At 41.4% G+C, this 24,654-nt stretch overlaps 2 protein-coding genes across 4 annotated transcripts; both read left to right on the top strand.

Annotated features, from left to right (window-relative positions):
* Nucleotides 1–1,546: 1,546 nt before the first annotated feature.
* On the top strand, nt 1,547–12,346 carry LOC308334907 (interleukin-13 receptor subunit alpha-1-like). 2 transcript variants are annotated; one of them, XM_080791804.1, is made up of 10 exons: nt 1,547–2,458; nt 3,889–4,019; nt 6,664–6,805; nt 7,328–7,436; nt 7,873–8,069; nt 9,001–9,131; nt 9,419–9,545; nt 10,396–10,495; nt 10,598–10,669; nt 10,969–12,346. In XM_080791804.1, exons 1-10 carry the CDS (start codon nt 2,317–2,319, stop codon nt 11,072–11,074), a joined length of 1,257 nt encoding a protein of 418 aa, XP_080647930.1. In that variant the 5' UTR covers nt 1,547–2,316; the 3' UTR covers nt 11,075–12,346. The 2 variants fall into 2 exon arrangements, with proteins under 2 accessions (XP_080647930.1, XP_080647929.1); XM_080791803.1 differs by having other exon boundaries at nt 10,598–10,673; nt 10,970–12,346.
* A 204-nt stretch (nt 12,347–12,550) lies between these two features.
* On the top strand, nt 12,551–23,348 carry LOC308334906 (uncharacterized protein). 2 transcript variants are annotated; one of them, XM_080791802.1, is made up of 10 exons: nt 12,551–13,066; nt 14,590–14,765; nt 15,066–15,219; nt 15,936–16,035; nt 16,565–16,758; nt 17,455–17,588; nt 17,737–17,884; nt 18,074–18,173; nt 18,284–18,359; nt 19,332–23,348. In XM_080791802.1, the coding sequence occupies exons 1-10, from the start codon at nt 13,048–13,050 to the stop codon at nt 19,434–19,436; spliced, it is 1,206 nt and encodes a 401-aa protein (XP_080647928.1). In that variant the 5' UTR covers nt 12,551–13,047; the 3' UTR covers nt 19,437–23,348. The 2 variants fall into 2 exon arrangements, with proteins under 2 accessions (XP_080647928.1, XP_080647927.1); XM_080791801.1 differs by lacking the exon at nt 12,551–13,066 and adding an exon at nt 13,750–13,982 and having other exon boundaries at nt 14,611–14,765.
* The last annotated feature ends 1,306 nt before the right edge of the window (nt 23,349–24,654 follow it).

The following is a 24,654-nucleotide window of genomic DNA, read 5'->3' as shown; positions in this document are numbered from 1 at the left end:
ACACTCTCCTATCCTCCTGGTGGAGACCTGTGCCCAGAAGGACACTTTTTCTAGTTAATTTCTGCATCTCTTAGGGCCCATTTAACCATATAATGCAAGATCTGCAAGTTCAGTGTCTTGAATGAGATGTGCTGTGAGTTTGCACATCTGCTATTTTCCAGCATAGGACCGTTGCACAGTGAAGTATAAACAAGGCTTTAGAATTTATAAGTCGCACTTCACTTGTAAAAAAGGAACGACAAATGTGTAAATAGTAAATAAATAATTAAGTTGCAAACGCGTGTGTGTGTGTGTGTGTGTGTGTGTGTGTGTGTGTGTGTCCACGAACGCCGCAGCGGCGGCAACCGTTGGTACAAGGCCAAGAAAGACATGCCTCCCTCCTTCCTAATTATGGGACAACCCATCAGGGTGTACGCCCGTAATGAGACGTACCCATACCTGGGCCATAAGTTCAACATCGCTGGTGAGTGGGGGGAGCAAGTCGAGGAGCTCACTAGAGAGTTTCACCGTCGACTCGACCTGATCGATCTGTCCCCCCTCCCTATAGTCATGAAGCTCGAGGCTGTGAGAGAAGTGGCCCTGGCGAAGATACAACACCTATTTGCCAATGTACACATCCCACAACATGCACTGAGAGACATGACAAATAGAACTGTCCAGCTGGCCAGAAAATGGGTTGGCCTAAACTCACACTCCACACGAGACATACTCTTCCTTTCATATGGCGAAGGGGGGCTGGGGGTCCCAAATGTAGAGTGGACTTATGCAGCAACACGGCTAAGCCACCTACTGCACATGCTCAATAATGATGATGGCACCGTCAGAGAAATGGCCAGGGCATCACTCCTACTAGACCTGCGCAGGAGGAAAGTACCCCTGGCTGCTGCAGAGCAGAATAACTTCCTAGGCTTTAGGAGGAAAGACTCTGGGAAACTGGACTCACAAGCCAAGGGCTTCGGGGTCTGGTCTGATTGGCCAGATCTCAACGACCTTTGCCATCGGACAGGAGTCCAGCTAAAATGGGCAAAAAACAACGAAAATGTGCCCATCTCAGATGGATTAATTACAGACTCCAGCGTGGTAGTGAAGGCTACCCTCACCCACCAGGGAGGGGACACTAGACTACAGGAAGAAACGGCAAGAAGGGTTCTGCTTAGCACGAAACAGACTGAAGCCAAAGAACATTGGCGTGGCCTTCGACTGCAGGGAAAGTTGGCCTGTGTTGATTCAGCTGATCACTCTGTTTCACATTCGATGTACAAAAATGCTGCTATTGGGGAGGATGTTTTAAAATTTACCATCAAAGCAAGACTACAAGTATTACCAACCAAGTACAATCTGTCAATCTGGTATCCCGACACCCACACTCCACTCTGTATAAACCATCATGATTCTGAACAACACCTAGAATCCATTGCACACATAACAAATGGATGTAGTGCATACAAAAACTTATATATTGCTCGCCATGACCGGATTGTTGACCTAGTGTCTGATGCAGTTCGAAAGCATGTGCCATCTAGTGCAGCAATGTATAAACACTCAAGAGTGTTACCAGATTGGTTTAGCTGTGCATGCGATGTCTTTGCTAACATCCCGAATACACCTGATGTTGTCTTTGTTGACACCAGACACAAGGAGGTCCTGATTCTGGAGGTGGGCTGTGTCTTTGATTTGTACATGGACCAGGCATTCCAAGATAAATATTCTAAGTATCAACCATTACTTGGAAGCATAACAAACTTGGGGTATCGCTGTAGATTTGCCATACTGATATTCGGAAGCCTGGGCCATGTGCATAAACTGACCATGAGTGGCCTAAGAATAGCTGGCATGACAAAAAGCAAAGCCAAACAACTTGCCAAATACTGTTCTGTCTCGTCTGTTATAGGCAGTTTGTCTGTGTGGAGAAGGAGGTGCCATGTGTATCCTTAAGTGAACATGAACTGTCAACCCTGTTATATTTGTTTCCTTGTAAAATTAATTGTAATTTGTGGATTCAAATAAAGAAATCGAAATGTGTGTGTGTGTGTGTGTGTGTGTGTGTGTGTGTGTGTGTGTGTGTGTGTGTGTGTGTGTGTGTGTGTGTGTGTGTGTGTGTGTGTGTGCGCGCGAGACAGACGCCCATGGCCTTGATTGCGTCACGGACACTGAACTGGCGTCACTTTTCCAAGTTTGAAGTAGCTCCTCCCAACTGTCTTGTCTTTCCTCGAGTTCATCATCCTGGGACGAGGCACATGAGTCTTGACTCATTATGAAACGACGGGAGTGCTTCCGTGTTTCTCTGTATCCACTATCCAGGCAAGAACAGGGAATATGTTATATTACGGCAAAATAAACTGGAATATTATGACCTCAAAAGCCTTCCTAATGGACCACATTAGGTTATGCAGGACATTTGAAAGAGTGGAAGTATTGTTCGTCCTCCTTGTTGTTTCCTTGGTGAAGTCACAAACGGGTAAGGACTGGAGAGAATTACTTTTGTATTTCTCGTTCACTGTCGTGACGTGTTTGGTGTTTGACATTCGGTTTACTGACATAGAGGTATACATTTATTGAGCTACTTTATCTACGTTCCGTTAATCTACAAGTTTAAGTTTACTAAAACTTCCGGTCTCTGAAATTCTAAATAAGGGCCAGATGAGACCGACAGCAGGGATGTTATGAATTATGAACAATATATATAACCAAACAATCATAAGCCCATCCAAGTTGTTCTTGCATGATTTTGGAAGTGTGTTTTGTTATTTGCTATACGTTATCCGTCATTAAATCCCTATTCTTATTATATTCTGTGTTTTTACAAAATTACAATACATAAATAAATAAATAATAATAATAATGCGAGACAGGTACTTTACCATTGGAAAAATTAAGATAAAAGAAGAAAGGAAAATACCAGTCATCAGAGATGTTGGCATGATTTAAGTTTTTCTAATGCTGTGGATAAGATGTCAAGATGTGTGTTTTCTTGTGCCCCATTGGATGGAGCTATAGAGAGTTCCAGAGAGATCATGTCCATTAATGAGAGGATCCATTGTGAGACCTCAAGTTTATGGGGAGGTTTCCATCTTAGGACGAGCAGTAAAATGTATTATTATTATGATGTCACTTCAAACGTACGTGGCACCTATATGACAAAGAAGTACAATTTGCGATATTAAAGAACACTTTATTCATTATCCATTCAAATTATGTTTAAATGGGCAAGTGTGGCTATGGCCGTTTTTAGCCATCAGCAGGCAAGTTGAGGCAACCCCTTACTACTGAGACTTTTCCCATAAAGTTTCTCCTTTTTCTTTTTAAGCCCTGTAAAGTGACTCTCAAAGGGGACCCCCAGGGACTTGAGGGATTTCCAGGACGACTCGCCAGCTAAATGATAGATAGTTGGAACCAAATGGACCCTTGTGGGTCTGTAACTCTGAGAGAACGGGTCCATTTGGTTCCATTTGTACACTTTCAGACTTAACATTGATTTTACAATATAAATTGGGAGTCCCAGAGATAGAAATGCCATTAAATGGGGGTCCGTAGACTAATTCAGTTCAAACCGGGGGCCCTTGAAATGAAAATGGTTGAAAATCATTGCTAGAGCTAGAGCTTATTGGGGTCCTTGGCATATATTTTCAAATTGGGGGTCTGCGGGCTATAATTAGTATAATTTTGGGGGTCCTTGGCATGAAAAGTTTGGTACACTAACACCACACCACTAGTTTTTGCGTGTTTGTGTTTTTCAATTGTTGTGACAATCAGATAGGCTACAATTGTGAACGCTGAAATCTATCTGATTAAAAGTCTCTCTCTCGCTCTCTTTCTCTCTCTCTCTCTCTCTCTCTCTCTCTCTCTCTCTCTCTCTGTCTCTCTCTCTCTGTCATTGCCCCACTTTAGACCTGCGGCCACGAGATGTGAACGTGACTCTTCAGAATGACTTCTGTCTGAGCGCATCTTGGGCCCCACCAGAGGGAATCGATGGTATCCAAGGTTGCGAATATGAGTACTATAGAATCCCAGAAATTGAGGTTATTTTCTACATTACTTTCTGTGTGTGTGTGTGTGTGTGTGTGTGTGTGTGTGTGTGTGTCTCTTTCACTATATCCATAAATGTCAACATCCTTGTCTACCGATATACTCACTATGCCTCCTCTGTAAATGTCCAAACCATCTCAGTCTGGCCTCTCTGACTTTATCTGACATGCGCTTGTCCCTCTGATCGTTCATGTATCTTATTGTCGCTGCTACCTCCAGCTCTGCTTCCTGTCTTTTCCTCAGTGCTCTAAACCACACAACATACCTGGTCTCACCACAGTCTTGTACACCTTTCCTTTCATTCTTGCTGATACTTGCTATCACACATTAACACCTGACACTTTTCTCCACACATTCCAATCTGCTTGCACTCGTTTCTTCACCTGTTTTCCACACTCTCTCTCTCATTTCTCTGAAATGTAATACTTAAAGTCCTCCGCCTTGATCACGTCTACTCACTGTAACCTCACTGTTGCACTTGGGTTCTTCTCGAGCATGTGAGGAGTTAGATCTATTGAATCTTGAATTTCAAATGTAGCCTGCCTAGACTATTTAATTAAATGTAAAAGTCAGCAACACTCACATCATAAGTAGATTTAAACATGTATTGCAATAAAAGGAATACAGTTAAAATAGCATTAAAGGGATCAAAATGCCTTTTTTTTCATTGATTACTCAACCCATGAAGCCTTGAATTTACAGAGATTTTTGTTTTTGTCGCATGTCCTGACCTACGTAAGTGAATACTTTGATGACCGGCAGAGTCCCCATTGAGTCAGCTGGTCATCAAATTATTGGCTTAGGAATGTGACAAGAAGGAATTCAAGGCTTCAAAAAGTATCAAAAAACAAATCCCTAATTTTGGCTAAAGGCCTATTCATAGTAAGTCCCGTTTTGGGTGAAGAGGTGACCACCGAAACAGTGGTTGGTAAAAATGGAGAGATGTGTTGTGTGAGTGCCGGTGACCACCGTGGTGTGTAGTTATGTTGTAGTTTTTGGTGGTCACCAGCTAAGCTAAACTAAACCAGAGAACCTACACAAAACCACCCATATGGGTATACAAGAGCGGACCTAAGCAATGCATTGAACAGATCAACTTGAGTCTGCAGATATGAAATCAGAATTACCTGCTCTCATCCATTCCAGACTGACCCAAACAGTTGGAGGCTGGGGTGGAGGAGGCAGCTAGAAGCAGCAGTAGATGATGATCAGAGCCATAGAGTAAGACAGAGTTATGACATTGAGGGGGCAGAAAACAGCCCATGTAGGTTCATGTACTCGGGCGAGCCCATAGACTCCAATGCATTCCGTAAGTTTGTCCCTTTTTAAAGGGACAAACCAATAGAAGTCTATTGTAGAAGAGCCTGGCCCCATTAAGTGAACAGAGTTGTCGTAACTCTGTCTTCCTCTGTGGCTCTGATGTTGATGTAGCAACGTAAGAAGAAGAGATTTAATCGGAAAACACCCTCACTGCCCTGCAGGAACTAACGCAATGCTTCACAAACTGGTGGCTGCCGTGATACTACTGCTTTTTTTTGTATTTCACAACAACTTTTGTTCTTCTATTAGGCCAAACATGGGCAACTGGCGGCCCTCCATCACCTTCACTTAATGTGGCCTCAGGTTAATATCAGAATACTGATATATTATTGATTTCAGCTGTTACAATTCCAAACATGCAAACATGGCCTGCTTTAATTACTTCAGTCTAACTTAGTAGCTTAATGAGTAGCCTGTCCTCCGTGAGGAGGAAGCCCAACAAACCTCGGTGAGGCCTTTAGGAGGGCCATTATAATCCACCACTCCTGAATGAAGTGCCTGGTGCTGTGAGTCTGGTGCAACGCACAGGTCTTGGACCTGGTGAGAGCAGGAGTGGACCTGGTGAGACGTAGGAGGGGCCAGGACAGGAGTCAACCCACAGAACCTAGTCCTTCCACGCACCAGAATTTGGTTCTCCCAGTCCCGGCAGAGTAGTTCCGGCGCAACGGATTGTGTGGCCTTGCTCATTCCCTGATGGACTGATCGAGGGTAGCTACTGGGACGTAAGTTGGGATTTGATCAACCCCGGCTGAGTCGCCTGAGTGAGGGGTATGATGTTGGTAGACCCGAAACCCCGTTGACCTCAGGATACGTCACTGAGGATACGTCCCAGGTGAAACCCCGTTGACCTCAGGATACGTCACTGAGGATACGTCCCAGGTGAAACCCCGTTGACCTCAGGATACGTCACTGAGGATACGTCCCAGGTGAAACCCCGTTGACCTCAGGATACGTCACTGAGGATACGTCCCAGGTGCATCCATGTGATGTATTTTTTGTTATAGTAGTATTAAAATGTCATTGTCTTTTTTTATGTCCAATGTATTTGTGTTTAGTTCGTAAAGTTACATGTTATATGTTAACTATAATTAAAGGCATTTGAAATTAAATTTTGACTTTTCAGGATTCCAATTCAAAAATAGCTAAATAATAATTCAGGATTTCAATTAAAATATAGCAAAAAGAGTGATTACATTAGATAATTGACACTGGATGAAAAAATGCGTTGCAGAATCGTGAGATAAAACTGTATATAAAAAGTGCTAATAATCATTTTTACTAACAATTAAACTATGTTATTTGTCTTTGTCTTCTCAGTTTGACATAGAGAGAGTTACTACGACATCTGCTACTATTTACCCAATGATAGAGGGAGGAACAATGAAATTCTCTCTTCAGACCATATGTAACGATACAGGACAGGGTGAACGTGTGGTTGTTAACATCACCACCAACCCAGGTAAATATCATTTCCTCAGACATAATAGCTCTGGCATTCCCTTCCATAACTATTGAGAAGTCCATGGATTGTTTTAAATTTGTTGTATAGCTGATAAAAGCACTTTTATCTGGAACTTTTTAGACAGACTGTGTGATGTATTAATGTGAAGAGGGGTCCCATCGAGACAGTCGGACTTCAAGCCATTTATTGTGTTGGTATGTAGTAGCCCTGTGTCAACCCCAACCTATTAAAGGTTAAGTTTTAACTTTATCCTTGCTCAGAGTTATAGTCTGGTTTTAGCTGACGCCTCGCTCCTCCCCGTGTAGGAGGAGGCCTCAGTGAATCCACATGTGTGACTGTGTGTCTGTCCAAGGCCAGGCTAGATCAGAGTTTGCTTGAACTCTGCCTTTGTTGGCACCTCAAGTCTGGACTGGGGTCATAATCACTCTGTGAACTCCCAGAAGCAATCGGCTCGCCTTTTGTTCTTTGATTTATTATTTATGTTTTGTTATTGTTATATCTGTCTGTCTGTCTTCTCAGAGCTCGTGCAGGGTTTCCAGTGTGCTCTCCACTCCTCCACAGACGCTAACTGTTCCTGGACGCGATCAACTCATGTCCCCAATCTGCGCTTGTTCTACTTAATCTCCTCGTAAGAATCCGCTGGGCTTTTCCTCTTTGAGCGAAGGGATAACATATACAAATATCCAAATATAACTTTGAACATTTTTGTAAAATCTGCATTATTTAGTAGAATCGGCCTCAGGTCTATTGTCTGCAAGCTTGCAATAACAGCTGCTCTCAGAGAGTTTTGATGCACATCTGCATTTGATGCAAATGAGCCGATCATTTCACCCTTATTCATTTCACCCTCATCCACTCAACCGGGGGCTCTGCATGAATACCCATACTGTGTAGAATGTAGATGACACGGCCCGGTAGCCTGATGGGCATTTGGTGATTATTTGTGTTTAGATCAGCCTCAATCAAAACGTCTAGTCATTAAAATAGTAATTCATAATTCATTAGGCAAACTGCATAAAATGTATGGCTTTGATGAAGCATTGGGCTAACGTTATGTCTCTCAGGTTAGCATCCGTCCCCACCTGTGGTCCACTGAGCTTAAAGGAGTGCGTGATCTACCCTCACCCGGACAATGTGAAGATGAGCGTTTGTCACATGTCAGAAGAACTTCTCCACAGAAAGACTGTGTACTTCCTCTTCAATGGAACACAGGACAATATGTCCGTGAGGAACACCTTCAACAGGGACATGAATAAAAACGGTATGTGGGTATGAACATTGATTAATAGTTTGGTACTGTGGGTGTATTGCACAGGGATATGTGGTCAGGATGGTGCAATAGATCAGTATACTGCAAGTAGGTTGGCACTGGGTAGGTAAAGTAGGCAGTGTACTGGTTAGTGGTTACTTTATTTCAGGACTCTACAGTAAAAATCACACCCGTGTGAAGTTAGGGGAGCTGTACATCGTACATCATCATCATACATAATCTCATTCCAACCAATCTTCCAACAAAATTGTCCATTCATTGTCAATGGCATTTAATGTTTGTGTTAGGAGTGGACAAAGTTTGTGTTTACATACACACACACATACACACACACACACACACACACACACACACACACACACACACACACACACACACACACACACACACACACACACACACCGCCACCTCAAAAGATAGAGCGTTAACTTGTGTATGTGTGGTGTGGTACATGGAAAGGAAATGTTGTAATGCCATGCTTCCCTTTTTCTGCAGAGTGAGTGATTTCAAAATGTCCTGTTCTTCTCTGTCCTTTCCTAGAAGTACAGTTTTCTGTTTCATTAACCTTGGGTTGTTTGCATGTGTCTGTGTGCTCAGGCGGTATTCTGTGCACTGTGATGACTTTGTTTACCCATGTTTTCCGCTCATGTTTTAGGTCTTAACTGTAATTTATTTGGTTCAATTAATTTGACCCTTTTCCTTTTCTTTTGTAGGCGACATGTAACTTTTCTTGAGGCTTTGTTTATGCAGTCTTATTTTCATGGAATATTGTGCTGCATTGGCTAGTATAGCTACAGTATAACTGTTAATTGGTGCAACCCCGAGAAGACTGGACCACTATCTATCTGGTGGTAGTGCTAAATGGTGGTCCGAATAAAGCAGAAATAATTATCATGTCCAATTTGTCTCTCTCACTGTACAGTCAGACCCCCGGCTCTTGAATGGGAGTTAACTAGAGATGGAGACAACCTCAACATCAGATGGACTCCACCTGACATATTCAGCAACAGTTGGGAATACCTTATCAACTACACTGAATGCAATAAAACAAAGGTGACATCAACGTCCCTGCCATTTACCTAACATGACAAAAAGGACATTTGCATGACTTTTGATACGATTCTATGAACATAATCATTTGGCTCGTGAATTTCACTGTGCAATGCTAGAAGTCTGTCATATGCTTCACCTTCCAAATGTCTGAATGAATGGACCATTGTAAAACGCTTTGAGTAAGCATGTAGTGCATAGAAAAGCGCTATAAAAAGATTATATAAACAATATTTTAGGCCAATGAAAAAAAACCCGATACCAAAATGTGTGTTGTTTTGTCTTCACAGAGCAAAAGGTTCAAAGGTTCAAAGGATTCGTGGTCCATGCACGTCGACCCTCACTGTCGGTACACAATGAAGCTGAAGGCCAAGAGGTCAGACGGAGAGACGCCATGGAGTGACGAGAAAACATATGGTAGACAGAGGATATCTTTCTTTCTTTCTTTCATTCATTTCAGTACTTGATTGAAAAGTGAAAAGTAAAAGATGTTGTCCCCGGACAATAAAGGAGTAGTAACTTTATTTATTACACCCCATGAAGCCTTGAATTCATGGAGGATTTTTTTGTGTTGCATTCCTGAGGCAATTTTTGCAATATTTGCAGTCTCTGGTAGGAGACTCAATTGAGACCTACTTTTTTACGTTTACATACTAACAGTACCTAGGGTCTACCTATTTCACTTAAGTCCTAGGTCAATTACCTCATTTCATGTCTTTAAGACGCCTGTGCTTGCTTCTCTTAAATCTACTTGTTCTTGCTTATTATTGTGTGATCATTTTATTGCATTTTATTATTATAAATTTTTTGTTGCTTTTAGCCTTTATTGATAGTCATTAGTGGACAGACCGGAAAGTGGGGGAGAGACACACAGCAAAGGTCGTCATGAATGGGACTCGAACACACAACACGCTGTCAGGCCAGAGCCTATGTGGCATGCACATGGACCACTAAGCCAGCGGACGCCCTCATTTATTGCTTGTTTTTACCCCCCCTTTTTCCCTATTTACTGTATTTACTATTAGATGACATTGTGTAGCAGATGTAGTGTCGTCTGGGATGGTGGGAGAACCCTTATGTTTGTTTTTTGTCAATGATACTGTTCATTGTTGTGTTGTTAGATTGTGAGTTAAAAACGAGAGGATGCATCTCAAGAGAGGTTTATCCTCTAATTACATTTTGGAGAGAAGCAAAGGAGTTGACAGAAAATGTATTTGATTGAAACCTGCTACGTTTTTGCTTCACAATGCCGCTTTCCTGTGTGCAGGTGAAAACGTGTCTCGTCACTGGCTAATGATTACAGCCACCGCAACCGCTCCACTGTTGGTTGCCATCGTTGTATTCCTGGCATTTTGTGCAGTCAGAAAGTACGTATTTAACCATCTTTTACTAAAGAGTGTCTTCCAGCTTGTTTTCACATTCACAAAGTTTCACCTGTTATCTAATGGTGACTCGTGGTTTCTGCACAGGTACAAGACACAGATCTTCCCTAAACTACCAGAACCAAAAGATTTCCTTAAAGATCTGCTTGACAACAACAACAAGGTGAATGGCCTTTGATTGATTGATTGACACTACAGAGCGAAGTCAAACACGTCCGAAGGGAAAACGAAAAAAGTCCTTGCGGTCTTGTTTCCATTCATGTGCTGGGTATTCAATTCATAATCATGACATGAAAAATAACAACTCATCATAAAAAATTAAAATAATTATTTGTTAGTGTGCTTAATGAAGTGGCACCTATACCAGTGGGTAATAGAATATCAAAATTAATTCACCTGCTTTCTTTAGATAGACTGACATGCAACTCTGACCTTGCTCTGTCCTCTGTATATTTTCAGTGTCCTGCTGAGAAGCTTTACATCCCTCAAGAGGAGGTTGAAGACACCAAGATTTGTCTAGTGTTGGAACCTCAGGTCGTCGATCTAGATGCTGAAGAACCCTGAAGCCCTTTGCCTGGCATACACGTGTCTTACAGTAACATTTGTTCAGATTTGAATTAATGAAAAACCAAACCATGAAAATCCTGGGTTCATATTCTATTTTGAATTTGGCTTCAGGGCCGACCGGCCGGCCCGGCGGACTACAGCCACGTCACGTCAACTCTAGCCTCGGAAACCCAGACGTTTTATTTCCTGGAAGAAAGAAACTTCAACGCAGACATAACCATAACCATATGCCATATGCCCATATATATATAGGCATATAATGGCGATCCGGGAAAGACAATTCTTACATTTTCCCAACATGTAAGCAAGCAATGTCCTTCTGTTCTGTGAACTCTCAAACTCTCACTCAATTAAGACTGTTATACAGTTATGTGGCTGTTCTCATGTGGTGTTCTCCTCAGTGGCTTGGTATATCGTTTTACGAAATTGCCGTTAAGCCGTTTTTTTTTGCTTTGTTTCTAATCCAAATTTAAGCTGTTTGTTTTAGTGTTTGCCACAGGCCACCCATGTAATCTGTAGTGCCAGTTGCCAAGTCTCACGTGGGGCCCTTCGTGCACTCCAGGAATGCGGAAGTCAGTGCCAGCGTCAGCGTTTTAATGGTCAGTGTTCATTTAAGAGACTGACGTGCGTCTATGTTAGACGTTGTATGTCCAATTAGGCACAGTAGCTAACTGATGCTACTATCTTAGTCATATAGTGTGTAGATAGACTAAGATTGTACCTTGTATGGCATCTTTGCCTTCATGTCTACTGAATTACGTTAACATTTTAAAAATGTCTTCTAAATCATGACAGTTTTCTGAAAAACCTCGTTTCTATATCAGTGGTTCTCAATATTTTATGTCAAGGACCCCAAAAGTTATATGTAATTGGCCGCCGACCCCCATCTGAAAATGTGTTGTTTATTTTTAAATAGCTGAAGCATAACATAATGCTTGAAACACCAAAAAGGGTTGAAAGACAACTGCCGACATATTTCGACCATGAAAGGTCTTCATCAGGGCGAAATGAAGAATACTGACAAACAAACATATACATCACAAATTCACAAGAGTAAGGCTTTGCAACGAGGCAATTTGACAGGTCAAATGCACATGGGTGCCAATCAGTTAATACACGGGTAATTACATAGTGTAATGGTGCTGTGTGTGTATATACACAACCTGTAAGAAGGATGCTGTTACACAATGTGATAATGTATTCCTTATTTCCTTCTGTATTTCTCTGTAACTGTATTTTTATTTTTATATATTTATATTATACGTATACATAAACACTTTGAATTATAATTGTGTGTGTGACATGTTGTCTACAAATGCACATGAATGACAGTAAAGTGCTTCGTATTTGTAGAAGCATGGGGGATGTCACGGCGTACGGTCAGTCCACTCGTGTTCCGGTGACTGAACCATTGATTGATTGGTTGAATCAATCTGGAATTGAAGCAAGATTGTTAACCGTACCAGTAGTAAAGTCAGGGATAACACAATTAGGTCTCAGGCCTACTGTATATTTGCATACAACACGTTAGGCCTACTTGTGAAATATTAAACTCTCAGATGCTTGTGTGTGTGGGTGGAGGGAAGTATCTGGAACACAAGTCAGGGAAACACAAATCAAGAGATCACACCTTATATAAGTGAGTAATTTTACATGTGACATACGTAGGCCAATGATGACTCATCAGGTTTTAGTGTGTGCGTGTGTGTGTGTGCAAAGCGGCTAGACAACATCATCATGTATCTAACTCCCTCCCTAGGGAGGTCCTCGACGCACGTCCCACTGGAAGGAGACCCCGAGGCAGACCAAGGCGCAGTTGGAGGAAATGCATCGACTCACTGGCCTTGGAACGTCTCGGAATCCCCCAGGAGGAAGTCACTAATGTTGCTCTGGAGAGGGAAGTCTGGAGCACTCTGGTGGAGCTGTTACCCCCGCGACCCGACTAGGGATAAGCGGTTGAAGATGGATGGATGGATGGATCTAACTGTAGTGAGACATTCTTTCATTTTTGTGGATGTGTTAATTTTTGAACTATATAATAATAACTTTAATACAGCCAGATATATAGGTATAGTGGCTGATGATAGAGGGAAACAAATGAGGGCTAAATATCTATACACATATCTCGAAATGTCTTGATGAATTGAACAAGGTGGACCCTCTTGTACACTTTATTGTTACAGTTAACAGTTTTTGTATTGAGTTGTGCTTGAAATGTACTGTAATTCTGCAAACTGTTAATAAATACTCCAATCCTAAAAATAAAAACAAACATTAAACCTGTATATAGGAAAGAAAAAATATAGGCTAAAAGATTCCTATAGTTGTGTATACATTGACGGCCTACACCGCCATCTCCTGGTTGAAATAGCTAATTACAGTTACCAGTTTGACAGATTGATTGATTGCAAATTGTATTAACAGTTTGTGGAATGGGTACAGTTCAATGAAAGTACAGCCAGGTCAGGTGAATATATTTTAGCCTACATTATGATTTATGAGTGTTGATTGCGAAGCGTCCGTGGTCCGTCCATGCCACAAGTTGTGGCTGGTGCCTGGTGGCATGCAACAGAAGAGGTAGCCCTGGTCCCGTGCTAGTGAGTCAGGGCTACACAGAAGAGGGAAATGGATTGCTAAACTCCTCCCAACGGTTGGGGTAATGGCCATGTAAAAGCCTGGTGTGGCCGCGGCGAGGTTAATGGCCATGGGGTTGGATTTTGAAACGTATTTGCCCATGCAGTCAGTGCGACTTGATGATGTGGAAATTCCGGATAGCTGGTTTATTTTTCGCTAAAAGTAGATGGCATGCGTCCCTTCCTAATGGAGAAATCCATTTCAGACAGCACATTTAGAAGTGTGGAATTGTTGTTCGTCCTCGTTGTTTCCTTCGTGAGATCACAGACGGGTAAGGAAAGTTTGTTTGTTTATCTTTGTTAAATTGTTCAATCGTTGTATCGTCGCCAGACGCGTGTTTGAATTCCCAAAGTCAGGACTCAAGTAAAACCTAATGTCAAAGTAGGCTATTGAGTATTTATGACCGTTATCTTATATGTGAAGATTGAAGTCTCTAAACTTATCAGGAATGTTATAATTAACTGACATGAATAGACCCACTGAAGGGGTGTGTGTGTGTGTGTGTGTGTGCGCGCGCGTGCGCGTGTTTCCTGGAAATCCCGAGACTTGCCAGAAATCAAGAGTCGGCTATAAAAACAATCATAAAACATGGACACCAATGGAATGTTCATTGTGTTGTGAAGAACTATCTGCTCTCAGTCAGCAAGGAAATACTTTAATGGTCTGTTATTACATTTTCAGATTAACATTACCACTTCACCTTGCAATGAAGAATAGCAGATCTACAAGCTCACAACACCTTGCATAATTGTGAGCTTTGTAGATCTGTTTTGAAAATGATTAGTTTTTCATTTTTGGGGGGAAAAAGAAGTCCGTTTTCCATTTCCTGTCCCTTAGCTTTCTTTTATATGTATTTTTTAAACACTGATTTCTCTCAGATCATTTATACCCCCCTTTAGACCCCCGGCCACGCAACGTGTCCTGTGCCTTTGGGAACCCCTTCTGTCTGAAGGCATCCTGGGCCCCACCGGAGGCCATCCAAGGCTGCAATGACCCTTTGTACTATGAATACGTTACCAGAAGACAAGGCCAGGAACTTGCGGATGTCGATAAGGTTATTTACATTTCTACACTTTTCACTTATATTTGACTTGTTTTCATTTTTGTGTGTGTGTGTGTGTGCGCATGCGTGCGAGCGAGTGTGTACGTGCATACATACGTGTGCTTGATTATTCACAGTATGTAGAATGGGTACATTTCAACGAAAACATTTACATACATGTAGTAGGCTCTGATCATGTGATGAATTAAGTCTCCTGAAGCACTTTGGGTCTATTTTTCAACTTTAAGATAAAACAAAAGGTGCTATTAGGATCTATAATACTAACGATGAAAGTATATTATTTGTTCTCAGCATAAAGAAAAAATTCAAGGCACATCTTGTGCCATTTACCTACCGATAGACGAAGGACCGATAGACGAAGGATTGCTGGAATTTTCTGTTCAGACCATATGTAATGGAATTGGTGCGGGTGAACGTGTGGTTCTAAACATCACCACCAACCCAGGTAAAGTCACTTTTGAAACGTCCAGGTTTGACTTTGTTGAAATTGATAAAAGAGGCGGTTGATTGATTGGCCCCTATAGCACGCGTGTGTGTGTGAAATTGTTGGGTTTTTCAGTTTTTTGGAGGGCAGCTCCTACATCCAGCTTTTACAGTCCACAAACCTTGTCTTAAACAAACATTGAATTCCCATCAAGTGACAATGAATGGAGAATTTTACATCATAGTGTCTGAGCAAATGGGCATAGTGTCTATTTTAGGTGATGATCATAAGAGCGCCCCTCACTTCTCACGGGTGTGATTTTTTTTTATCATCTTTTTGACTACAGCCAATGAAGGTCCCCAGGAGCCCTTTTCAGGGCCTCAAACCCAGTACCGCACAGTCCAGTTTCCCCAAAGGACCCCTGGGCCGCGGCCCAATGGCTAATGTGGCCCTGACCTTATCGGCACATTGTGGTCCAATGTGGCTTATTCACTTTTAGGACCATATAGATTATATAGTACCGTCCTAAAGTCCTCTCTTCGGTGCTACAGAAAATAACTGACTAAATATTTTCGGCGCTACAGCGCCAAATACTGTTCTGTTTCGGCTGTTATAGGCAGTTTAGTCAAATTAATTGTAATTTGTGGAATCAAATAAAGGTGTGTGTGTGTGTGTGTGTGTGTGTGTGTGTGTGTGTGTGTGTGTGTGTGCGTGTGTGCGTGCGGTCCTCTTTTCAGAGCTCGTGCACAGTTTCCAGTGTGCTCTACACTCCCAGAAAGATGCCAACTGTTCCTGGACACCAATCAGTCGTTTCCCAGATCTCCGGGTGTTCTACTGGTATGAAACCGCTGAGTGTTTTCCTGTTCTCGTCATGCTCAGGGAGACTGAGCAGGGAAAGTTAGGACACAACTGTTGTTGCAAGATAAATGCATTAGTTTAAAGATTTTGTAATGATTTAAAGCTCTTTATTCTATTGCTCTAGAGCAGTGGTTTTCATCGTTTTTCATGTTAAGGGCCAAGGCCCATTACTTTATACAGCATTTGAGCTGAATAATAATGTAACTGTTGAGAGTGTAAAATGAAACCAAATGCACATGTAAGGACCCGTAAGGGTCCATTTTCTGTTTACTAAAGAGCTGGAGAGACAGAGGGACCCTGTCTCTGACCAACCACCCTATAGCAATAGCTATTGAACAACAGTGAATTACAGTTTGTTTGCAGTGACGGCAAATAAGCAGACACTGTGTTTTGTTTCAGTACAGCAATAATGGTGTACAGACTGTATACACAGGAATGGAATAAAATAGTTTATTGAGTTTTTTTGTTAAATGTACTGTATGTCTCTCTCTCTCTCTTGCTTTCTCAGGATACCCGGAGAGAAGAGCTGTGGTCCGTTGAGGTTAGATGAGTGTGAGATCTTGCGTCACCAAGACAATGTGACGAGAGTTTGCCACATTTCGGTTGCAGATGACAATCTCCAAGACAAGGAAGTTTACTTCCTCTTCCAAACACGGACGTTAAAGTGGAACAACACCTTCCACCGGCATATGAATAGAAATGGTATGTTTGTATAAACATTGGTTTATAGTTGGAAACTGTAGGTGTGTATTGTACAAGGATATGTGGTCGGGGAAATTACAGTACAGTAGGAAGGTCACTAAAGGTCAGTGTAGTGCAGGTAGGTTGGCAGGTATAGGTTGTAAAGGACAGGAACTGGGTTACTTTATTTAACGTCTGTATACAGTTAAAAATAATTACTTGTATGTGTGCTGTACACGGTACAGCACACATACAAATTACATGTTGGTATATGTTGCAATGTGCCATGCTTCCTCTTTTTTTGTGACATAGCTATTTTTTGCAGAAAATAGATCCTCTTTATCCTGTCCTTATCGGACCTGTGTGTGTGTGTGTGTGTGTGTGTGTGTGTGTGTGTGTGTGTGTGTGTGTGTGTGTGTGTGTGTGTGTGTGTGTGTGTCCGTGCCATGACTCATGGTTATTGTAACTAGAACTAACTAAATAAATCATTTAATTTAACGGAAATAACTTTAAATGAAAAAAGAGCCACATGGTGCAAACATTTTAATGAGGAGGAAGAAAAGGAAGTTTCAACAAGACAAACTTTTTGTTCTTCAGGGATTGTATTCACTGAAAAGAAAATAGAGGAAGCTAGATCACTCTGGTAGCTGCAGCGCATGGGGGTCAAAATAAACAAATGATTATATTGTTGTACTATTTGTCTCTCTCACTGTACAGTTAGACCCCCGGCTCTTGAATGGACACTTGAGAAACGCGGCGGCAAACTCAACATCAGCTGGACTCCACCTAACATAAAGCTATTCCCAGACTGGACATATGTTATCAACTACACTCAGTGCAATTTCAGAAAGGTGACATGATCAACCCTGCCATTATACCTAATTTGACATAGTATATCTATTAACATAATCATTTGGCTCCTGAATTTCACCGTGTGCTTGCTTGCTGATGAAGACGTGCGTCGTGTGTTACATCATGTGTGTTGTTTTGTCTTAACAGAGCGAAAATATCACAGGACACGGAGTAAAGTCATGGCTCGAAATGCCCATTGTCCCTCACTGTCAGTACAGAATTAAGCTGAAAGCCACCCAATCAAATGGAAAGGAGAGGAAAGGAGAGACGCCATGGAGTGACGAGAAATCATATGGTAGAGGAAATATTCTCTCTCTCCTTGCTTGTCTTGTCGTCTTTTTTTCTTTTCTTTTGCCTACTTACCTGTACTTATTCGACAATTCTAACCACTTAAAGAATGAGTTGGCTGATACCTACTTCTTCTGACTGAAAATGTGTTGGATTGAAACTTGCCACATATTGCTTAAGGTTTTTCTCTCTGCAGGTGAAAACGTGTCTCCTCATTCGCAACTGATTAACGCTGCCATAATCTCCCTTCTGTTGGTCTCCATCATTTCATTCCTGACATTCTGTGCAGTGCGCAAGTATGTAACTATCTTTTTTTTAATAATGAGTTTGTTTCACCTGAATTTTGAAATGTCACTTGTTAATAATGTAATGGCGACTCATGGTTTGTGCATGTCCACTTATCCAGGTATAAGGAAAAGATCTTCCCCAGAGTGCCAGAACCTGAAGACTTCCTTAAAGATGTGCTTGACAACGATAACAAGGTATGCTCTGTTTCGGTCCTGCATCCAATACTGAACATGCTGCCACATGCGGCCCCCAGGTTAATATCAGAATACTGATATATTATTGATTTCAGCTGTTACAATTCCAGCATGTTTACAAAACATGCAAAAACATGACATGCTACAGTGTATGTATCAGTCTATATTAGACTGATATTAGTCTATATTAGTAGCTGAATGACTAGTATTAGAATTGTATTGTCTTTTTTTATGTCCATTGTATTTGTATTTAGTTCATAAAGTTAACATAACTATAATTAAAGGCATTTGAAATTAAATAAACATGTTACTTCTCAGGATTCCAATAAAAAAAGAAAATAAATAGCCGATCTACAAGCTCAAAACGCACCGCAGGAATTGCTAAATTGCCGTGTGATCCGGTCGGGAGCGGATGATATCGTTACGTCATGTTGTAGTCATTGTTTTGTAGTCATCAGGCCAGAACCCTGTCTAAACCACAACATCCTTTACCTCAGGGCTTTTAGATAGATAGATAGATAGATAGATAGGTTTATTTGTCATTTTTACAACTGTGAACAGCAGAAAAACTAAATTTCGATGTGCTAGTGCACGAGCCGCAGCAACATGAGTCGCGCCGCCACAATACATCTTTCTTGCATCATAGAGGGGGGGGGGGGGGGTAGAAGGCGGTTGTGTGTAAGACATGTGTGTCCATGAGAACAGTTCGGTGGAAAGTTCATTTCCCATGTGTTTGTGTAAGTGTGTGTTCCTGGCATATCTCCCCAAGGTCATGTCACGTTGTCTTACACGTCACACATGTCTTACAGGTCATGTCACACATGTCTTACACACAACCGCCTTCTACACCCCTCTAAAAACAGCAAAAACGATGGAGCTCGCACACACAAAAAACATTCACCCCGTTCTTTACAACATCTGTAAACCTGTAATGTGGCAATAGAGTTGATTCTGATTCTATATTTCTTTCAGGGTCCTGCTGAGAAGCTTTACGTCCCTGCAGAGGAAACGGAAGACGCTACGTTTTGTCTGGTGTTGGAATCGGATCACCGAGCTAAGCTAGATGCTGAAAATTAAACCCTGAAGCCCTGTGAAGGTTCACTGTGAACCAAGTTAACAACCAGTGTTCATTATTTTTTTTAAAGATATGTTTTTTGCGGCTTACGCCTTTTATTGGTTTTTTGAAGGGACAGACAGTAGGCTGACAGGAAACGGGAGAGAGATGAGGGAAGACATGCAGTAAAGGTCGTGTCGGGCTCGGGAGTCGAACCCGCGGCACACTGCGACTGGATTACCAGTCGGGTGCCCAGACGGTTACGCCATCGCCTGGGCCACCAGTGTTCATTTTAACAGGAAATTCTGATTTAACCCTGTAACACCCAGCGTTGCAACATATTTTAATTAATTAATATATTTTTTAAATGTTCTTTTTTTTCCACCTAAACGTCATCATTGATGTTCATTGCAATGTCATTGGTCATGATATTTGCATATACAGTAAATACCCCCCACAGAGGATGAAATTCACACAAAGTAAAAATCTCTGGACTATTTTTAATTTATGACCTTTGACCCTGATAAAAGTAAGTAACTTTTTTGTTGTTTTTTGATAATTAGAATGTCTAGAACATGTTTTATTTATTATTGTGAAAGATATCCCCAAATGTAAATTATTAATTTATTATTATTTTAATAATTATTTTAAATGTGCATAAGATTTGCACAACAAATATTTTCCAACTGTGTTTACTCCTATTTGATCCGAATCAGACTTCGAATGAGCCTTCACACCTGCCAAACGAAGCACTTTCCGAACTATACGCAGACGGATTTGTTTTAATCGTCAAATTTCGCACAGGGAGCTAGTGGAGGGAGACCTGTACAGGGCTGATATGGTCTCGCTTATGTGTACCTGTAAGCAAACTAGCAGCCGTGTTCTGGACTAACTGTAAGCGAGAGATGGAGACCTGGTTGACGCCAATATACAGCAGGGAATTACAGTAGTCAAGGAGGGATGTCATAAAAGCATGAATTACAGTTTCAAACACAGCGTTATAGATAAGATTTAACCTTTGATAGCCTCCTAAGCTGGCAGAAGCTCTTTCTTACTACCTCATTTATCTGTGTGTCCATCTTTAGGTCAGAATCGATTTTACATTTTCTTTTACATTTTTTACATATATGCCAGCCAGTACTGAAATGTTTGCTGCTTTATAAGTTCACCTGAGCATTGATGATTGTAGTCTCAATATCCACATCTACACAAAATGTTTATCTTGTTTTTTTTTCTTTTAAAACTACGTAAACATTTTGGACAGATTCACACTGAGTCCGTTTGATTCAAACTGTTCCCGAATACGATCGCCTGGTTCCCTGCTGGCCATGATTCACATTGGCCTTGATTACACTTCACTCAACTGTATTCAATGCTTTCACAGTGCAGCGATCCGTATCCGAGTACACTTCATTCAACTGTATTCAATGCTTTCACATTGCAATCGATCCGTATCCGATTACACTTCATTCAACGCTTTCACATTGCAATCGATCCGTATCCGAGTACACTTCATTCAACTGTATTCAATGCCTTCACATTGCAGCGATCCTTATCAGAGTATACTTCATTCAACTGTATGCAATGCCTTCACATTGCAGCGATCCGTATCAGAGTACACTTCATTCAACTGTATTCAATGCTTTCACATTGCAGCTATCCGTATCAGAGTAAACTTCAATCGGTCCCGAGACTATATACCTCCATGTGTTTCCGGGAACGTTTGGGTGATCCGCTCCCGGGGAACGGTACGCAGCATTCACACTAACCACAACATCTGCCAAGTGGTCCCGAGTATACGCACCCGGGACCATCGTGTGAATCTGCCCTTAGTTTATGTGGTTTTGACGTTATGAGTCCAGAGGTCTATACATGGTCCGTTCCTTTTCCCCCTCCGCATTCATAGACTACATACCTTACTGTGAGCTTGTAGATCTGCTATTTTGGTGAATGTTTGCGACAGAATAGGTCAATATGTTTTTGAGTAGTTAAATACATTTTTATGCCTTAGGCCTATATGATGTGAAACCCTGACTACTTTTAAATCGCGGCAAAAGAATATGTTTTTTTTATGTTCTTACACAATGTGATCATGTATTCTATGTAAAGCGCCTTGGATAAAGGCGCTATATAAATGCACCATTTACCTTATGTATTCCTATTTTTTTTAATTTCTCTGTAAATATTTGTATGAACGCAAACACACTTTGAATTTGTGTATAAGGTCTGACAGACTGGATAAATATGTCTGTAAATGGGGAGGATAAATAATATATATTGCTGTCAGAGATTCCAATTGTAGTGTGAGTGCAACATACTACTTTTTGTTTTTCCTTGGATATAGTGTAAATTAATATTACCCGCGGCCAAATGTCATTGTTTTTGTTTTGTATTGTATTTTATCGTATTGTCTGTATTGTATTATCTTTTCTGTAGAGTTTGGTATTGTAGTCATGTATTGTGTTTACTTTTTGTTTCATTTGTTGTCTTAATTGTTTGTATGATACTTTTATTTACATTAAGAAAGACAAAGGCAAACAGTTTGGCTCAGCACCAAGATCGAGGATATGTGCGCTGTTCTATTTTCTTCTGAGAGAGATGCATTCTCATGCATCTCCTTTTGTGCTTAATTTGGAGGGAAAAAAGCAATGAACTTTGAGTCATGAAAATAATAATTAAACATGAATGAGTCTGACAGACATTAAGTGGGATATGATGCTTCATATTTGTAATTTAAGTTAAAAGTGTGGGGGATGATGACCACTGCAGGGTCCAGTCAGTCGCACGGTCCCCTCAGCACACTGTGGCCAACACATCTTTGTTGTCTACAGTCCACACTCACACACATACACACACACTGTTTGATCTACTATGCATGAATGAACACATGGTGCCGGTTCTTGAGGGTAGATTTCTGATGCAATCGAGGTGTAACTTCAAGCGCGCCGCCCGCTGCATGCCGCATTCATTCCCCGCATCGATTTGCATAAAATATAGCAGCAGTATGGAATTCGGTTAACCCAAATATAAACAGGCTGAGTCGTCAAAAAGTGTGCAATATAACAGCGTGCATGCAAATTCCACTAAATGGTTCATAACATAAGGTTATCCTATTCGGAACGGCTCTGCGCCTTTATGAATTATTAAAAATCTATTAATCATATGGTCCGCCTATTCACAGATTACGCCAAATAAAAGTGTTGTTATTGTAGAAAATGCAGGGATTATTGAATCGCTAGCCCGGCAGACGGTAGACCGTCACCATTTTGGCGCTGCATGTGCTGTTTCCTCCAAGCTGCCCAGTGCCCAAATTCTATAGAGATAGAGCAGCAGTGGTTTTCAGCCAGTGGTCCGGGGAGTCGGGGACCAGCAGTGGTCCTTGAGGTTCCAGGTGGTCCCCCAATCTGGGGACCACCTGGAACCGTCCTTGAGTTTAACTGGGGACCCTGTAGTTAAACTTAAAAGATGGAGAGTTTGTAACCAAATTGTCTATTGTTCGTTCTTAACTCTTGAGAGCGTAAAAGTCGTAAAATGAAACCAAATGGACCCGGTTACATTATTTTTTATTAAACATTATTATTTAGCTTACAAGAAGTATACAATAATTAGAGAATGTATAAGTGTTATTTTGATCAACCTGTTTGCCTGTTATCTCATATAGGCAGGCAGTGCCACATCAATAAACCATGGAAATTGTGGACATCAAAATATTATTTAGTTTAGTTTCTGAGAATTCTAAATGTCATAAAATGGTGGTCCGACCGTCCGTGGGCTCAAATGCTGAATAAAATAATAATGGTCCTTGTATTGGGTCGAAAACCAAACCACTGCTATAGAGCGCCAACACCGCCCTCTGCTGGCCTTACACAGAGCCGAAATGGCGGCGCAGAGAGCATGAGAGTGGTCCTGATGCTGCGAGGATACGGAGGACGGGAGGAGGATGCAAGTACCTAAACCGTGCCGGAATCCACTCTGTTGGCGCAGTCTCTGTGGCGCAATGGAATAGCGCGCTGGACTTCTAATCCAGAGGCTCCGGGTTCGAGTCCCGGCAGAGATGGGTCACTCTGCTTGCCACATGGCAGACCTGCGGTCCTTTTTGTATATGTAGCCTATATAAAATAAAATAAAATGCTATGTATGAGGATTTTAAACAGCGTATTCATGATCATTTGGAAATGTCCCATTTCAAAGTCTGCATGATGTTGATGGCAGAACAAAAATAGAAACGAGCAGCACATATCAGAATGGTATATATTTTATCAAGTCCAACATCAAATAATTGTGTTTGCATTCGCATTAGATATCGAGAATACATGAATACAGTGCTGGGTGAATATCATCATCATCACATGCACACACACACACACACACACACACACACACACACACACACACACACACACACACACACACACACACACACACACACACACACCACACACTTGCTTGAACAATGCATAAATGCTATGCAACAATGAATACATAATATAGGGACATAATATAGGGACTACATCATTGAATGGTGCGGTGCAGGATCCTGTTGCTATAAATAATTATCACTTTTATAGTTGGTTTGCCTTAATACTATAAAGTTAATAATAAGCTATACTATACATCTGAATGAAATAAATGGCTATAAGCTGCAATGTCGCTGCAATATCTGCATGTTGCCCATGCAAGCTATATTGTGGGCCGTCCATCAATGGCAAGATATGAAAAGAAATCTAAATGCAAGTGATCTGCCTTCTATGCTCACCGAGCTAATGGGCGACTGTCTGACTGACTGTTAAAAATAGAGCTGAAAACCTGCAGCTTATCTCATCTGTCACTTTCAGAACCCTGGTGTCACTTACGGTGACTGACGTTCCGCTGCTCCACTTTATTTATGTATGGCAAGGCTCCATGTTGGCCACAAGAGGGAGCTCCGAACTCACTGATCCATCTGGTCATCCGCGTTGGAAGAACAGCTTCAAGTTCAGACAGTGTGTGAGTGAACACTGACTGGGACCAAGACCAGTGTTGTTGTTTTTGGCAGCACATTTTGATTTTAGTTTTAGTCATGGTCTCTTGAACCGTTTTCGTTTAGTTTTAGTCACATTTTAGTCACCTGGAATGTTTTAGTGTTACTCTAGTTTTAGTCAACTAATCTATCATAAGATTTTGAATAGTCGACATTAATCTGCAGTTCATTTAGTCAACTAAAATGTATCTTTTTATAGGGCTAATGCCCTCGTAATGACT

Source organism: Protomyctophum bolini (assembly GCF_963924005.1).
Source record: "Protomyctophum bolini genome assembly, chromosome: 20".
Lineage (NCBI taxonomy): Eukaryota > Metazoa > Chordata > Actinopteri > Myctophiformes > Myctophidae > Protomyctophum > Protomyctophum bolini.
Note: the sequence above shows the minus strand (reverse complement) of the source record. Positions and strands in the feature narration are given on the sequence as shown.

Bases quoted from the DNA above. Each gene is read 5' to 3' on its own strand.
- LOC308334907 (XM_080791803.1), top strand. From the start codon at position 2,317: ATGTTATATTACGGCAAAATAAACTGGAATATTATGACCTCAAAAGCC. The intron at 4,020-6,663 runs GTTATTTTCTAC...TTGTCTTCTCAG, and splicing joins ATAGAATCCCAGAAATTGAG to TTTGACATAGAGAGAGTTAC. The intron at 6,806-7,327 runs GTAAATATCATT...CTGTCTTCTCAG, and splicing joins TAACATCACCACCAACCCAG to AGCTCGTGCAGGGTTTCCAG.
- LOC308334906 (XM_080791801.1), top strand. From the start codon at position 13,883: ATGCGTCCCTTCCTAATGGAGAAATCCATTTCAGACAGCACATTTAGA. The intron at 16,759-17,454 runs GTATGTTTGTAT...CTCACTGTACAG, and splicing joins CCGGCATATGAATAGAAATG to TTAGACCCCCGGCTCTTGAA. The intron at 17,885-18,073 runs GTAGAGGAAATA...TTCTCTCTGCAG, and splicing joins GAGTGACGAGAAATCATATG to GTGAAAACGTGTCTCCTCAT.